This window comes from Octopus bimaculoides, chromosome 1 (assembly GCF_046866305.1).
Source record: "Octopus bimaculoides isolate indiv1 chromosome 1, ASM4686630v1, whole genome shotgun sequence".
In the NCBI taxonomy this organism is placed as follows: Eukaryota; Metazoa; Mollusca; class Cephalopoda; order Octopoda; family Octopodidae; genus Octopus; species Octopus bimaculoides.
Genome location: NC_142928.1, coordinates 79779323 through 79796666, shown reverse-complemented (window position 1 = coordinate 79796666; position 17344 = coordinate 79779323). Strand labels below are relative to the sequence as shown.

The following is a 17344-nucleotide window of genomic DNA, read 5'->3' as shown; positions in this document are numbered from 1 at the left end:
TTTTTTTCATGTTACTTCTCATCAGTGAATTAAACATATACATCACTTGTTGTTTGTAACATTATTTTGATTTGCATAGTTTTCTTTCTCATTGCATTAACTTACACATATTGCTTGAACATTTAGTCTGTCCTGGCCTTGCTGTTTCTTCTTAGAGCTATTCTTGTATTCCTTAAGAATAATTGTTACCCAGGAGATTGAGGGCCATAGGTAAATTGAGTGAAGGTGGCGACTTATTGGCTAATTAGTATATTATAATTTATCATTGCTAGATTAGCCCATCAAATTATAAATAAGCACCCTTATACTGGTATAGCATTCCATAGCTAACAATCATACTATTAACTGATTTTGAAGCTTAGAATCTCTCACCTACTACTTCACTGCTGAGAGAGGCTTATCTAAGATATTTGATTACTATGCAAGGAAGAATATATCCAAAAATTCAATGAACACCTGACTACAAGAGTTTAACTAACATGGTGGGGGAAATTGATGTTATTTTGCTTTTCTCTGTAAATCTGAATCAGAATATAGATACTGTAAAATAATTAGTATATTATTAGTGTAAGAAAGTTGTGATTATATCATAAAAATGCTTCCAATTCTATGATGAAATTAATTATTAAATACTTTACCAAAATGCTTTTAAATTCATAAAATACAGGTATGACTGTGTGGTTAAGAAGCTGCAGGTTCAGTTCCACTGCATGGTATATGAGCAAGTGTTTTCTATAATAGAACTAGGCTAACCAACACTGTGTGGGTGGATTTGGTTGATGGAAGCTGAAAGAAACCCATCATATATATGTGTGTATGTGTTTGTGCCACTTTATCTTGACATTGCGTGATAGTTGTAAATGCGTGTCACCATCATACGACCAGCTTCAATTGTTTCCAGTTTTCCAAGGGGGAGCATAGGGAACAAGTGTTGGTTGACGACAACATACTGTTGCATCTGTCTGTAGAAAATCTACCTCCATGAATTTAGTCTTACCCCTTGATAAAATGATGATTCAATTCTAACAGTTTGCTAGCAACAAAAAAGAAAAGAAAGACAATGGTCATTGCTATATTCATATTTCTGACAAATACTTTTTTTCTGAATGACACTTTTTTTAGTATAGACAGAGATCATCTCCAATAAAGTATTTAAATGTAATATAATAGCTTGCACAAAAACCACTGTTGAGCAATTCCAAACTTCTAACAATAATTAGAATATTAACCTATATATTTAATTATTTATTGATTTGAAAAAATATCCTTTCTGTTCATATCACATTTTGGTCTCAAATTAACTGACTGACTGACTGACTGACCAGAGCCATGTTTCAGTTATAACCATGTCATCTTGTATGTAAACAAAATGCTTCCAGGACCACATCATTCCACATGTGTGGGTGATTGTATAGAAGCTCCATCTTTGACTAGTTTATTTCTTGTGGTTGTATAGCCTATCTAATTGTTTACTAGCTCTGTCTGTACTGCTTATGCAGATCTATGACAGAATTTTGAGCTTATATTGTTAGTGTTCTAGCCATGATCATAATGCTTTTATTGTAGGTTGTTTACTATGAGAGATATGCTGTCTATATTCCAAAGATAGCCATATAATCATTAAAATAAGTTCTTGTTAAGTATAGGTCTACCTGCTATACTTGATATAGTTCTAGCAGCTCTTTATTTGTTTGGTGTCATATGCTGGAGTTTCAGCTGTTGAAAGGGCACACTACTCTGAATAGAAATAGTTCTAGCATTGTACCTAACAAAAACCTTCTTCAATGATACACTGTTGTAAATATTGATATTTTAAATTTTACCACTAGATCACAAATTTAATCAACTTGACTTATTGGTGCTCATTTTATGATTATCGAAGGATAAAAGACAGATTGTCTTAATGATATTTGAATCCTTGTTGTAGTGACATATTGATTTATAAAGAATAAAACGATAAAATGTATTTTAAAAAATCGAAATTCATTAAAAAATACAATATTTATTGATAAAAAATTAAAAACAACGATAGCTATTCAACTTATTTAAAATTATATATAAAATATATAATTACAAAAAAAGAATTGAATAACCAATCTATGAGCTTCAAAAATTACTGATCTTAAAATGATGTTAAATGGAATTAAGTATCCACCCCAAATACATAACGTAATGCCCTGCAAGTGAAACAAAATATTCCATAAGAGCAATCACTGAAGTGTCTGGTAATGAAAGAGTTGTCTCTACTTGATATTGTAGCACTGACAACACCAGACTCGGCAGCCGAGAGGCAAACTTGTTACGGAGTTAGTTTCAATAACCACTGATCTAAATTTGTAGGTTGATGAAACCTTGTAATATACTTTTGTTCACTCACATATAAGTTTACAACTCTTTCCTTTTTCTTTATCACCTTCTACATTTACTTCATACGTGTTCAGAATCTTCCTCTCTCCATCTCTCTCTCTGACTATAAATAGATGCCTTCGAGACAGTTTGATTGAAAATTCTCTAAAATTATACCCTTACGGTCTGTGTGTCTGTGTGTGGTTCTTTTCTTTTTTTAATTCCTCGTAGGAATATTTACTTTTCTTTTTAATACATATATTTGTTCTAGTGTTTTTATTTTCATTGTCAAGTGTAATTGATGTGCTTTACTTTAGGGACTGTATAGCAACCAACCTGTTAATTTTTAACTCCCCACCGTCCTGATTATCATCAATGCATCTCTGCTCTCACTACACAGTCGGTGTTGGGGATTCTAGCCGCTCTCTTATTTCTTACAGGTGTTGTGCTTGCTCTTTTTCGTTTACTAATATCGGTAACTATGTAACTAAAGAATTCTTTGGCTAAGTTTTTGCGTCGTCATGAAGGAAAAAGCCGAAAGCTGTTGCTGTCTCAGCTGATTTAATATTCACATTAATAATCTGGAATCGTTTGATTTCACAGCCTCCTGTACTCTCTCTTTAATTATCTCGTTCTTCCTATCTCTATATAATTTTTAATTACAGGAGAACATTCCATCGCTTATTTTGTCTAACTAGCATCTTCATCTAGAATTTCATCCAGCTAGCATCTTCATCCAGTTAAAAATAAGTTCACAAAATTTCATCACGTCATAAATTGCTTTTAACTTTCTATCTTTCTGTTTGATCATCATTCCCTCTAAGAAAAGTGAAAAACAACGATGAAAGCTTAGTCACATTGGAAAAATTCAGAATATGACAAAATTAGTTAACTAGTCTGTTATATCGTGGTTTGTTTCTAATCTCAGAATCTGGTTATGGTTGACACTATTCAAGTCCTGTTAGCTACACTGGCAGTTAGCTTGCTAGCAGCAACCCTTGTTATGACATCAATGTTTATTGCGGCTTTTATGTTTATTCTCCTTCTTGGTGGAATGGCGATGATGATTGTCACGCTCATAACAGGCAATGACAGTTTTCTCTCGTGGCACTGGTGTTGACAATCCAACTTCTAAATAATATTAATAGTATTTTGATTATTTTCTTTAAAACTCTCGCATACAATCCCCACACACGCGTACAAAAAGTTAAAATGATAAAGAAAAAGAAGAGAAAATTTTGTCGGGAAACCAAATCTTTGAGCAAAAAGGAAAAAAAGTTTTGTCTGGCCTCTTAGAAATATTGATACATCTCCGACAGAAAACTTGATCTGTTAAAAGACTTCGTTTATATTTTATCAATAAAGATTTTGGCCTGAAGATCTGTCTGTGATACTATATACCGCCAAAAAATGGCAAATTTATATTCAAAGGTAGGACTTTAGAACAACTTTCTCTTTACATTTTTTTTCTTTTTTAATATATATATATATATGTAAAGTGAATTTATATCTAATATTACTTATCATGACCTTTACACTATATTTTATATTGTATATGTATATAAAAGGGTCGGTAAAACAGCATGCGAAACGGAAAGCCCCTGAGTAAAGTGAAAGCGTCTAGTTACTTTTGCTAAAAAAAAAATGTTCGATAAATGAGCATTTATTTTTAATTATGCATTAGGTGCTAAACTCGGATGTGTGTGTGTGTGTGTGTGTGTGTCTGTGTTGTGTGTGTGTGTGTGTGTGTATATATATATGTGTGTGTGTATATATATATATATATATATATATGTGTGTGTGTAAATATATGTATGTGTGTGTGTGTGTGTGGCATTATTCTGTAGTAATGCCCTTTATATATATATATATATATATATATATATACATACATGCGTGTGTATGCATTTACATACACGTGACGTGATCCAGCAGTTCCTTTACCATTTAAATCAGTGTTTCTCAACCCTTCGAACCTCTTTGATTTCTATTTTACTTGGATGGACCCTGACAACCATTCAGTGCTTTAAAAAATTCCTATTGAATTTTTATAATGAAATATTTTTTAGGAATTGTATAAAAAAAAATTGTTAAAATATTTTGTAGAAGAAATTTATTGCACATAAATTTTTCACAAAATCTTGTATGGATCCCCAAGGGCCATATGGACAGACCCTGGTTGAAAAGCACTCACTTAAATGAGACTAATTTGTTTGTCATTACAGTTTGATACTCATCAGCTTTGTTTCATCAGAAGTGTTTCGTTTTATTTGTTAAATTCTGTTAATAAGACTCAGATTTCATGTAATGTTACTTTAAAATTTAATTGTTTTTAAATGTTTATTTACATAGGTATCTACACATGTGAAGAGATGAGTGACCTCAGCTGGGCTTTTGTTGCGATTGGAATTCTTATATTTTACCATTTTATACCACTACAGATAATTGCCAGTGTAAGAATCTTTTTATTTATTTATACCTTTACCTCTCTATATATGTCCTTGAACCCTTCAGTGTTCATATTACTCTGTCAAAAGTAATGCTTGTTTATTCACATTATTTTGAATTAATCATGCATTATCTTGTAGCCTCGAGATTTTGATGATGTGATTGTCTCTTCTTAGAATGACATTGTAGGGTAGGTACGATATGCCAGATCTGGCCAGTTTGAACATGTAGAATATTTGGGATGGATATGGCCGGTTTAAATGCTAAAGGGTTAAATGGTTTGAAAAGGTATTTGATAAAAGTATTATTATAAGTGCAGGCATGGTTGTGTGCTAAGAAGCTTGCTTCCTTCCCAACCATATGGTTTCAGGTTCATCCCTCACTGTATGGTGCTTTGGGCAAGTGACTTTTATAGCCTTATACTGATCAAAGCTTTGTGTGTGAATATGGTAGGTGGAAACTGAAAGAAGCCCGTCATATATATATATATATATATATATATATATATATATATATATATATACGTGTGTGTGGGTGTGTTACCATCTTCTTGCTATGTCTTCGTATAATAGTTATAAGCAAGTGCCACCACCATGCAAGCAGTGTCCTTTTTTTTTCAATCTTCCATGGAAACATAATCTTGCTTGGAAATAGGTGAGGATATCTGTTTGCAGAAAAATTTGCCTCAATGATTTCTATCTGACCCATGGGAACATGGAAAATTGGTTGTTAAAACCATGATGATTATGAAAATGATGATGGTTTTTAATGTCTAATATCCAAGAAACAAGAAAAAGTGGTTTCCCTTTTTTAATAACACTTCCTCTCACTTTGATTGAATCTCTCTCTCTCTCTCTCTCTCTCTCTCTCTCTCTCTCTCTCTCACACATACACTCTTTTCCTCCCACCTTATCATTTCTTGGTATAAAACCTTATTCTGCTCTGATTGCTTTCACTAATTATTTCATCGTGTAATCCTCATTGTTCTTATTTGGTTGAGCTTGCCCGGATTTGTTCAGCTTAGTCATTCTACTAATCACAGTATTGCATAACACTCAGGAAGTCAGAATGACAACATCCTGTGTCCATAGTGAACTGCTTGTTGGAGATTATTGTTTAGCATCTGCCCAATATGTATTCACTTTGGGGGTCTCCGTAAGAGAGTACCACTAATGAGTTCTTATTTTGCTGTCCAGTTATGTCCTACAAATATTCATCTCTCCCTTATGCTATCAGTGATTGCAAGAAGACTGTCATACAGTCTTAACTTGATTGTATGCTTTTTCTTGGAATTATTTCGAATGACATTCAACATGCAGGTTTAAATGCCATCAAATCTTGCCTTCAGGTTTTTGAAATCTGGAGTCTTCATTGTAAATGCTGCTTTTCATACAATTTTTCTTTTTCTTTACTGCTTTTGATTACAGATTATTGTTTATAATGTTGAACTTCTCTGTGTGTCTTCCTTACTGTGTAAAATTAATTGTGAAGAGGTATCAAAATGTTCCCAGACTAGTTCTGTAGCATGCCAACAGATGGCAGCACACGGTTGCATGTGCACTGAGAGCGAGCAGTGACCTTCATGAGGCTGTTTACTTCTCAAGTTGTGAAATTTGTTTTTGTGATCATGTGTATGCCGTAGTCTGTGAGTTTGTCACGGACAGGAAGTTGGAACAAAGAACCAACATGTGATTTTGTTTTAAACTTGGGAAGTCTGCTACAGAGACATTGAGCATGCTTTGGCAAGCTTACAGCAATGAGGCAATGGGTTGTACACAATGTTTCGGGTGGCACAGGTACTTCAAAAGTGGAAGAACGTCCCTGAAAGATGATGAGCAATCTGGAAGACCTACCATGAGCGTTACCCATGAAAATGTGGAGAAAATTCATCAGCTTGTGCATGAGGATCATTGGAGGAGAATAAACTTGCGAGTTTCTAGCCAAAAACAACATGGTATTGCTTCCGCACCCACCCTATTCACCACATTTAGCACTTGCAGACTTCCATCTCTTGCCCAAGATGAAAATGCAGCTCAAAGGTCGCTGTTTTAATACCATTGCTGAGATCTAGTGTGAATCACAGAAGGTCCTTGACTTGCTTATGGAAAACAACTTCCAGGCCAGATTCCCAAAGTGGCAGGAATCATGGGATTGGTGTATTGTTGCACAAGGTAACTATTTCAAAAGAGATGATGTTAAAACTAAGGTGAATAAGTTACTTTTTATTAAACCTAATTAGTCCAGAAAATTTTTGATACCACTTTGTACCTTATTCTTCATCTTTAAATGTCTGTCTTCCATGCTGGCATGGTTTAGATGATTTGACAGGATCCAATGGTGAGAGGACTGTGATGTGCTCCAGTGTTTGCTTTGAGTTAGTTTTAGGAGTTGGGTGCCATTTCTAATACCAATCACTTTACAGAGTTCACTGGGTATTGTTTTTGTGGCACCATACTAGTAAGGGCATCATGTAGTTTGCAAGATTAAGATCTCCATTGACTGAGAGGGGCTATAGTTCTACTATAGCTGCTCTCACCCAACGGAAGTCTTAACCAGCAGTTTTATGCCAGTTGATGAATAGATAGAATATAAAAGAAAGGGCCTGAACAGTTTCTTGCAGTAGAAGAGGTACATGGTTGCTCACATTATACAGAAATAATAATTGGTGTGGAGCTGGAAAGAGAAGCAAAGATCATGGTGACAATATATCAGGATGGGCCCTTGGGGCTCAAGAACAGGAAGGGAGGTTGGATAAAGTTAGTTGAAATGTATGGAGAGAGTGAGGAATATTAAAATAAATGGGTTAGGGTCAAGGATGAGTATAGGTTGATAATAAAATAGGGGTTGGATGAAATGTAGGAGAGGGTAGGTGATGATGAGAGATTTGTAAAGTGTGGAAGATATACAGGAGCCATAAAACCACAGATATATGGCAAAGTGATTTCTTTGAATGTCCTAGTGGAAGTTGTAGATAATTTTTACTACCTAGGAGACCTAATTAGCAGTGGAGGAGGTTGTACAGAAAGTGTAATTGTTAGAATAAGAATAGGATGGAGAAAATTCAGAGAGCTTTTACCTCTGTTGGCAACCAAAGGTCTCTCTTTCTCTCTGAGTGAAGGGAACATTATATGATGCATGTGTTTGAACTGCAATTCTGCATGGTAATGAGATGTGAGCCTTGAATGTGGAGGACATGCGAAGGCTGGAGAGGAATGAAGCTAGTATGCTCTGTTGGATGTGTGAAGTCAGTGTGCATGTGCGACAGAGCATTGGTGTATTGAGAGAGAAGTTGGACATAAGAAGAATTAGATGTAGTGTGCAAGGGTGGAGACTGCAGTGGTTTGGTCATGCGATGCAGATGGATGAGTTGCATGAAGAAGTGCTGATCACTTAAAGTGGAGGGAAGTTGTAGAAAAGGGAGGCCCAGGAAAACATGGGACAAGGTATTGAAAACTGATCTCAAAATGCTGAACCTTATGAAAGAAGATGACAGAGAACTGAGATATGTGATGCATTGCAGTAACCAAGAAGACCTGCCCATCAAAACAGAATTGAGATCCTAAAACCAAGGTGACACATAAAAGTATTGGTGTGGGTGCTGGTGCCATGTAAAAAGCAGCCAGTATACTCTGGATTTGTTGGCATTAGAAAGGACATCCAGCCATAGAAACCAAACCAAAACAGTCTATGGAACCTTGTGTGGCCCCTGGCCTTGTCAGTTCCTGTCAAGCCATTTGACCCATGCCAGCATGGAAAACAGATGTTAAATTTTGTTGTTGATGATATGATTGGGTGATGACTAGAGATTGGGAAAGGTCTATGACTAGAGATTGAAAAATAGTGGAGGGATAATCAATGATATATATGAGTCAGGGTGTAGGTGCTGATAGGCAGTACAAAAGAGTAAAGAGTTACCGAATAGAAAGAAAGGCATGATATGTGTATGGGGTGGGGCGGAGGTTATAAGAGTATGAGAGGTAAAATGTTGAAACAGTGTGAGTGGAGAGAAAGACATAATGTAGGGGAAGAGAGTGAGCAATGTATAGCGATATAGACAAATCAACAGGAAGTAATTCACTGGAAATGGGGAGATAATTTGCTAGCATAGAAGGGTAGAGTTATCAATGTAAAATGTAAGTGAAGAGGGACAATGTATGAATGAAGGGTGGAAGTCAATTGAAGTGATTTTGGGTTGTGAGAGAAGTAAATGGCACCATAAAAGAGATAACATAATATGTAGTTCTACATTCATGTCACGGAGTTAGTCAGCTCCTTCATCTCCCTGGTCTCCACACTCACTAACAATGGAGACTGAGCCCTGAAGATTGACTGCAGATGTAATCTGGCTGCTGGGGTCATGTACTCCCTATTTGTGGGTGGGAGGGAGTATTGAAGGGGATGGGACAGCTTTATGCTAATTGTCAAGGGCTTAGAGTATGAGAGTGGGACAAGCATAGGTGCCTTGCTACAGAGGGAACATATGGCTACCACACTTTGTGTAAAGATGGTTGAAAGTAGTTGGGAAGGAGATAAAGATGAAGTGATGGAGTGACAGAGCAAACTCTTGAGGTACAGGAAGGTGGGTATAAGAAAGGATACAGACAGTGAGTCACTGGAGGGGAGGGAAGAGTGGGTGTTTTCGTGTGTGAGGAGAGAGTACCAGATGGTTAGAGATGAGGGTGGAGGAGGTACAGTGAATGGGAAATATCAGTATGAAGAATGGGAGTAAGGTGAGAGATAGAAATGGTTCAGGAAGGATAGATCAGAAGGTAGGAGATTAATGTGCAAGGTGTAGAAGTGGTAAGGAGGGAGATGTAGGGGGTACATAAGAGTGGCTACAGTGAGTGGGGTGTGATAGCATAAATGAGATGGTAATGATGAGGAAATCAGATATGTGAGGTATTAAATGGAGTAGAATGGAATATAGCAGAGGAGAGAATTAACTGAAGGCATAGAAAGGAGTTGATCAGTGAAATAGTGTGGGTGAGAAAGGGAGGATAATGGGGATGAGATAACTAGAGATACAAAGAAATGGAGGAGTACTATGTGCCAATACTGCTTTCAGATGATTACAGCTGCCAGGTAGCACTATAGATAGAGGAGTGATTGAGGGCTGGATGTTTGAGGAATGAAGTGTGTAGAATACTTGATGGGGCAGAATGGGTTATAAGCATAACCAGAATGATTTTAGGACATCATTTTTGCTGTATGGGGTGGGTCTTCTTACTTTTCCCTCTAGCTAGATATCCAAGTATCTCCTTTACATCAGCCCACTTGTTTCTGTCTTCTTTCCTGTACCTCTCTCTCCCTTCCTCTCACTCTCTTTTTCTTCTCTTTCTTCTCTCTTTTTCTTCTCTCTCTTCTCTCTTTTTCTTATCTCTCTTTATTGTACCTCTCTCTGACCAGGTAACACTCTAACCTTTCATCATCTGACACAAAATCCCTTTCTTCAATGCCCCCTCTGCTCTCAAAATTCCTTGTCTTGCATGTTACTTGGTGACCCTGTCGGTGCAGGTGCCATGTAAAAAGCATCCAGTCTTCCAGGTGGAAAGAGCTAATCACAATGTTCCTGGTGGAAATAGTTCAGACAACTTGTGTAAAGTTTGTGCATTAAGTTTAAGCAAACAATGAGCCTATAGTTTTCCGCTAACTTGGTTGTTTCATTCATGGTTACAAAATTCATGTTCTATAAGCAAGTCAGTGTGGTATATCAGCCATAGAAACCAAGCTAAAACAGACTGGAACTTGGTGCAGCATTCCAGCTTATGAATTCAATCAAGCTGTCTAACCCATGCCAGTATGGAAAATGAATGCTAAATGATGATAATGATGTACTGCTGGTTTCTCCAAGGTGTTCTTTAAGAGTAATAGCAGCTGTGTCCAAAAAGGTATTAATTGTCCAGCAATTAACATTGCATGATTCCATATGTTCTCCAGCAACATCATCAATGACTTTCAACATGGGAGCCCTTGGCTTTTTCTTTAACTTTGTTAAGAATGGCCCGTCACTTGATGCTAGATTAGAAAAAATTAGTCTTTTATCAACTGTGGTTTCAAAATGTTCTGAACCTGAATGTATTCCAGTCGTCCCTATTGAGTCAATTACATGTGGAGGTATATGAGAGTTTAGTGATGACAACAGCAGTTTCATTACATTATTTTCTCATGGGAAATTTTGACTAGGTCTGAGTACTTAGAGAGGATTTATTAGTATCATGGGAGTTTGAACAAGAATTGCTATCTGTGACAGCCATTTTTTTAGCAAAGAAAGAGATGTTTGCTGCCAAAGTTGTTTTGCCATAAACTAGTATAAGTTTGTGTGAATTTGTTCCTCTACTTTTTTAGCTGCTTTATACAGCCAATTGAAGGGTCCTCTTGGGTTTTTTCATAACACTGTAATAGCTCTTGATTTAAATGTAAAGACCTAGTGAAATGAAGAGTACATATGTTGTCCTAGCCCTGTAGCATTTAAACTAGCCATATCCAGCCCAAATATTCTTCTTATTTTATGCTCAAACCATCCAGATCTAGCTTCTCACACTAAAAATAAATAATCACATCATCAAAATCTCAAGGCTACAAGATAATGCATGAATAATTTAAAACAATGTCAATGAATAAGTATTACATTTGACTGAAAAACCTGAACCCTAAAGGGTTAAATAACCTACAGATGTTGTTATTATTGATTTTAACCTTAATCATACTAGCAAGATTCCACATGATGTGAGATATATTTTGTAATCTGGTCAGAGTAATGCTACTTTTGGTAAGTAAAAAGCACTTCTGTTTTTAATGATAGAAGAAATAAACCAGTTACGGATTTAGGCTGGAGGAGTTGGTATAATTGTAGAAGAAAATGTTCAAGAAGGCATTTTAAACAGCCTTCTATGCTTGCATGCCTGATAGTGATAGCACCATGTATGGATGCATGCATGCATGTGTGTGTGTATGTATATATATATATATATATGTGTGTGTGTGTGTGTGTGTGTATGTCTGTCTGTATGTGTATGTGTGGGTCACGAAACTCGGCTTGCGAAGACCTATTGGGGCAAGCGAAAGGGAAATTGTCATGGCACCTGTGCCCAGCATTGCCTTCCTGGCACCTTCCGGTGGCACGTAAAAGTACCCACTACACTCTCGGAGTAGTTGGCATTAGGAAGGGCATCCAGCTGTAGAAACTCTGCCAAATCAGATTGGAGCCTGGTGTAGCCATCTGGTTCACCAGTCCTCAGTCAAATCATCCAACCCATGCTAGCATGGAAAGTGGACGTTAAATGATGATGATATATATATATATATATATATATATATATATATATATATATATATATATATATATATATGATGATATATATATATACGCGGTCTGATCAATAAGTATCCAGACTGTTGTCATAGTAACAAAGCTAAAGCATGCAGAGTGAAGCCGCTTGGCACAGATTGACCTTGAATATTGCTGTGCATGTGCACTGAATTTTAACATTCTAGCTCATTTCCGCTGTTTACAGCAGTGCTTGGAAGGAAGGTATGTAGCATCTGATCGTCGCATTGACCATGACAGAGAAAGCTGTCATGCCGATACCTGCTCAGAGGCCTACGCAAAGTTGCAGAAAGTGTATGAGTCACAAACAAGTTTATGAGTGGGTCAGACGTTTCCAAGATGGCCTAAAAGATGTTGATATTGACTAACATTTTGATGGACCTGCAACCTGCAGAACTGAGAAAAACATCACAAATGTGCATGCAGATGTGAGGGGAAATCATCAACTCACCATCCGTGAGTTATCAGAAGATGTGCAGATTAATTATGGTTCAGTTCAGTCCATTATCACTGAAGATTTGGGTATGAGATGTGCGCCTGCCAAGTTTGCCAAAACTGTTTTCAGCTGACTAAAAAGACACTCGGGTTTCAGTTGTGCAAGATGTCCTTCATTGTGTCGAGAACGCTGAAAAGTTTTTGAAAACTTTACATTGGCCTCTGAGCAGGTCTTGCCAAGCTTTTGGCAAAACTTGACTCAGATTCTCTGCTCAACTTTCTCTGTTATAGTCAATGCGACAATCACATGCTACACACCTTGCTTCCAAGCACTGCTGTAAACAGCAGAAATGAGCTAGGATGTTAAAACTTAGTGCACATGTACAGCAGAGATCAAGGTTAATCTGTGCCAAGCAGCTTCACTCTGCGTGCTTTAGGTTCATTACTATGGCAACAGTCCAGATACTTATTGATCAGACTAAATATGTGTGTGTGTATGCATGGGTATTTGTGTTTCTTTGCCTTGACATCTCTAGATCTGTAGTAAACATTCAGTACCATTTTTTTAAACAAATATATTGTGTTTTTTAGCATATATGTAAAGTGGGTTGTGTTTGCAAATTTTGACATTTTCAATATTGTTCTATGTCACCCCATTTCTATATTTCTTGTTCATCTTCAGTCTCATCTCTTACCTTTGAGCAACAATCAGCCAAACATCATCCATTTATATTACCTCTCTGTATAGACATGGTAAATTTTTTTTTTTTGTACACTCCACCATCCAAACTGGCTCCCATGCCGGTGGCACGTAAAAAGCACCATCCAAACATGGTCAATGCTTGTGCCTCCTGACTGGCTTCCTTGCCGGTGGCACGTAAAAAGCACCATCTGAAGGTGGTCAGTGCCAGTGCCCCCTGACTGGCTCCCATGCCAGTGGCACATAAAAAGCACCCACTACACTCTCGGAGTGGTTGACGTTAGGAAGGGCATCCAGCTATTGAAACCATGCCTGATCAGATTGGAGCCTGGTGCAGCCTACTGGTTTTCCAGTCCTCAGCCAAACCTTCTAACTCATGCCAGCATGGAAAGTGGACGTTAAACGATGATGATGATGATTGAATGATATTTTAAATTCTGTATTATTTCTCAGCTTGTATGAAATCCAAACAATTGACATTTACTGAAACTTCTCACTTATCGTGGTTGATATTTACAGCAATAGAAATATTTTGTATCATTTTTAGTTGATATTTATATAAGTACAAAAATGTCACCAACTTGGATAAATAAATAAAAAAAAAAATTAATATTTTGAAGCGAATTGTAGGATAGGAATTTCATGAGAATATTCATTCCATGACCAAAAGGGTTGCAAATCATTAGTATGTATGTTCTGCTTACGTCTCTTATGTTTCATAGACAGAAGTCATAGAGCTACAGAACTTGTACTTAATTCTTGAATTTGTTGCTTTGAGAAAAAAAGATGAATCTATCTCACTTATACTTTCTCTCTCACTCTCACTTTCTCTCTCTCTCACTCATTCTCTCTTTCTCATTCATTCTCTCTCTTTCATTCATTCTCTCTTTCATTCATTCTCTCTTTCTCACTCATTCTTTCTCTCTTTCTCACTCATTCTTTCTCTCTCTCACTCATTCTTTCTCTCTCTCACTCATTCTTTCTCTCTCTCACTCATTCTTTCTCTCTCTCACGCATTCTTTCTCTCTCTCACTCATTCTTTCTCTCTCTCACTCATTCTTTCTCTTTCTCACTCATTCTCTCTCTCTCACTCATTCTCTCTCTCTCTCACTCATTCTCTCTCTCTCTCACTCATTCTTTCTCTCTCTCACTCATTCTCTCTCTCTCACTCATTCTTTCTCTCTCTCACTCATTCTTTCTCTTCCTCACTCATTCTCTCTCACTCATTCTCTTTCTCACTCATTCTCTTTCTCACTCATTCTCTCTCTCACTCATTCTCTCTCTCACTCATTCTCTCTCTCTCTCTCTCACTCTCTCTCTCACTCACTCATTCTCTCTCTCTCACTCACTCATTCTCTCTCTCTCACTCACTCATTCTCTCTCTCTCACTCACTCATTCTCTCTCTCTCACTCATTCTCTCTCTCTCACTCATTCTCTCTCTCTCACTCATTTTCTCTCTCTCACTCATTCTCTCTCTCTCTCACTCTCTCTCTCACTCACTCATTCTCTCTCACTCACTCATTCTCTCTCACTCACTCATTCTCTCTCACTCACTCATTCTCTCTCTCTCTCTCACTCATTCTCTCTCTCTCACTCATTCTCTCTCTCTCACTCATTCTCTCTCTCTCACTCATTCTCTCTCTCTCTCTCTCATTCTCTCTCTTTCTCACTCATTCTGTCACTTATTCTCCCTTTCTTTCTCTTGACGTAACAAAAATCTATAGTTAAGTAACTTTGTACAAAAGTAAAAAAAATATTTACTGCAGTGTGGTCAACTGAAGTAATGGAGAACTACATGTTCTGCTGGAAATGCATCACAATACCTGCAGTGAATAAACAATTTTTACTATAGGCATTTATTATTTTCTTGCAGTATATGTTGCTATTATTGTTTTCATTATTTTTTTTTTTTCTTTTTAGCTCTCCTCTGTCAATCTCAACAATATATTATGCCCTGCTGTCTCAGATCCATTTTCTGGTCAGATGTATCGCATCATAGCTATTCTCCACCAAGCTATTTGCTTACCTTTCTTGGGAAAATTACTCAACTGGATTGGCCTTCAAATTTCTTTGGACAAGTCTACTTCATCGACTCATCTTGAAAACTCAGATAACCTTGATAAAATGTCAAACAAACAGTTGTCAAAGGAAAGTTCTTGTGATCAAAACATATCAAAAATTACTGATGATGATACAAGTTCATCCCGTAGTGAATCTCCAGCTATACATCATACATGTAATTGTAAAACAGTAAGATTACGCAACATGGAAAATCAGTCCAGTAATCAAGATCCTGATCTCTCAAACTCACCTGTGGATTCCAATCCTGTATTTTGATGATTGCCTTTTTGAGGAATGATCTTTGTAAATTAAAGAAGTCCTCAACAAATGTATGCTTTTATTCAGCACTATAAAAGTCAGCTACTTTGTATGAAATATTCCACTAATCATTAACCCTAGTTCACAAATTATTTTCTATAAATTATTGAAGGTTTTTAAATGAATTCATTTTCATTCCAAATTTTATAAAATAAATGTACCCATGAAAATTTTAAAGAAATATTGTTCATAAAATGCTAATCTCCTGTATAAAGAATATTTAATTGAAACAAAGTCAAGGGGTGTATTTAAATTTTTCCTTTGCTCGATATTTGTATGTATGTCTAGTCATAAGATGAAATAATATAGTTTGTCCTAATTACGTTAATTTATCTTTTTTTCTGTGCTACTTTTCTATGACATAATACCCTGTCTATCTGTTAATTCATCAACTGTTGTCGATGATGAAAGTAATAATAATTTTAAAAATTCCTTAAATAGGATTATTAGTCTGCAAATCAGACACTAAAGATATGGGCTTGCAGCTTCAACTGCCACTTTATTTTCTTGAGCTTACAGTAATATCACCTCATCCTTATCATCCTAGTCAAGTTAAACCTGACCTAGATTTTTTTATATCTGCCATCCCTATATTTATCAAAGTCACTTTAGTAACACTGGAAACACATGCTTACAAGGCTCTGATTTCTTTCAACCTCATTGGGCAGGTTTCTTTGTGACAAAGTAACCAAGACACTACCTATTCTGGCTCTTTAGCTTTCTACTAACTGAATTTTTCGTGTTGTTCTTCACCAATAGCTTTTAATTTTTTTAGTCTTTGATTACAAAATAAAAGTGATATTAATTGATAAATGTTATGATTGCATTAACATGATAGTTCATTAGACTCAGAAGGATTACTGAAACTAGACACAAACCTAGAACATAGACAAAGTGTTTTTTTTTTCTTTGTGTGTGGGTTTGCAAATTACCCAATATAAAGTAGATTGGTTCATAACTGGTTCATGTTTCTCTAAACATATCTTCTCTATTACCAGTTTTATATTGCTACTACCTTAATGTTGATACAGAAAAGTAGAATAGGAACCTCTGTGGTAACATTGCTATGGTAGCAATAATTTTGTTTTGTTACATTGAGACTGCAAGGGCAGTGCCCTTTTTTCTCAATTTATTTATTCTTCCTATTATATATATGTATTTTATTTTTGTGATCTTCGTCGATTGGGAAGGAGGATCAGGATAACCAGGTGAGATTTATTGTGGTTGATATATCTAATTTCAATTGTTACTGGTTAGTAGTTGAAAGAAATGGTTATCACCAATTAATTTTGACTGTCACAGAATCTTATTTATATAAACCTCTTTGTAAACAACGACAAAAGAAATTTATTTTATTTTTTTCTCAGTTTATTTTCAGCTGTTTTTTTCATTTTATTTTACTCATTAATATTAAAAGAATGAAAGCATAACATAGTCTTTGTCTGCAAGTTTTTCCTTGTTTCGTTTGTCTTTTTTCACTTTCATGCAAGTATTGATCTCTGACAATGTAGCATCAATATTTATATATTTTGAAGCATCAATATATTTAGGCTATTCTGATGAATTGATTATTCTAAACATATTCATGTTACAAAAGCACAATGCCTTGGATTAAAAGTTTTTAATGTGGAAGACATTTACAGCAAATACTTGCTTCTCTCTAAATCTGGAATATATATATATATATATATATATATATATAGTAGAG

The 17344-nt window shown here is 36.0% G+C and overlaps 1 protein-coding gene across 7 annotated transcripts in view; it reads left to right on the top strand.

Moving 5' to 3' along the window:
- LOC106874915 (transmembrane protein 164) overlaps positions 1 to 17066 on the top strand; it is a 74533-nt gene extending 57467 nt beyond the window's left edge. For all 7 annotated transcript variants that reach the window (XM_052967635.2, XM_052967633.2, XM_089352621.1 and 4 more), the window contains 2 exons: positions 4699 to 4799; positions 15178 to 17066. In XM_052967635.2, the coding sequence (XP_052823595.1) occupies positions 4699 to 4799; positions 15178 to 15594 (518 nt within the window). In that variant the 3' untranslated portion in view covers positions 15595 to 17066. The remainder of the gene's footprint in view (positions 1 to 4698; positions 4800 to 15177) is intronic.
- Positions 17067 to 17344: the final 278 nt, after the last annotated feature.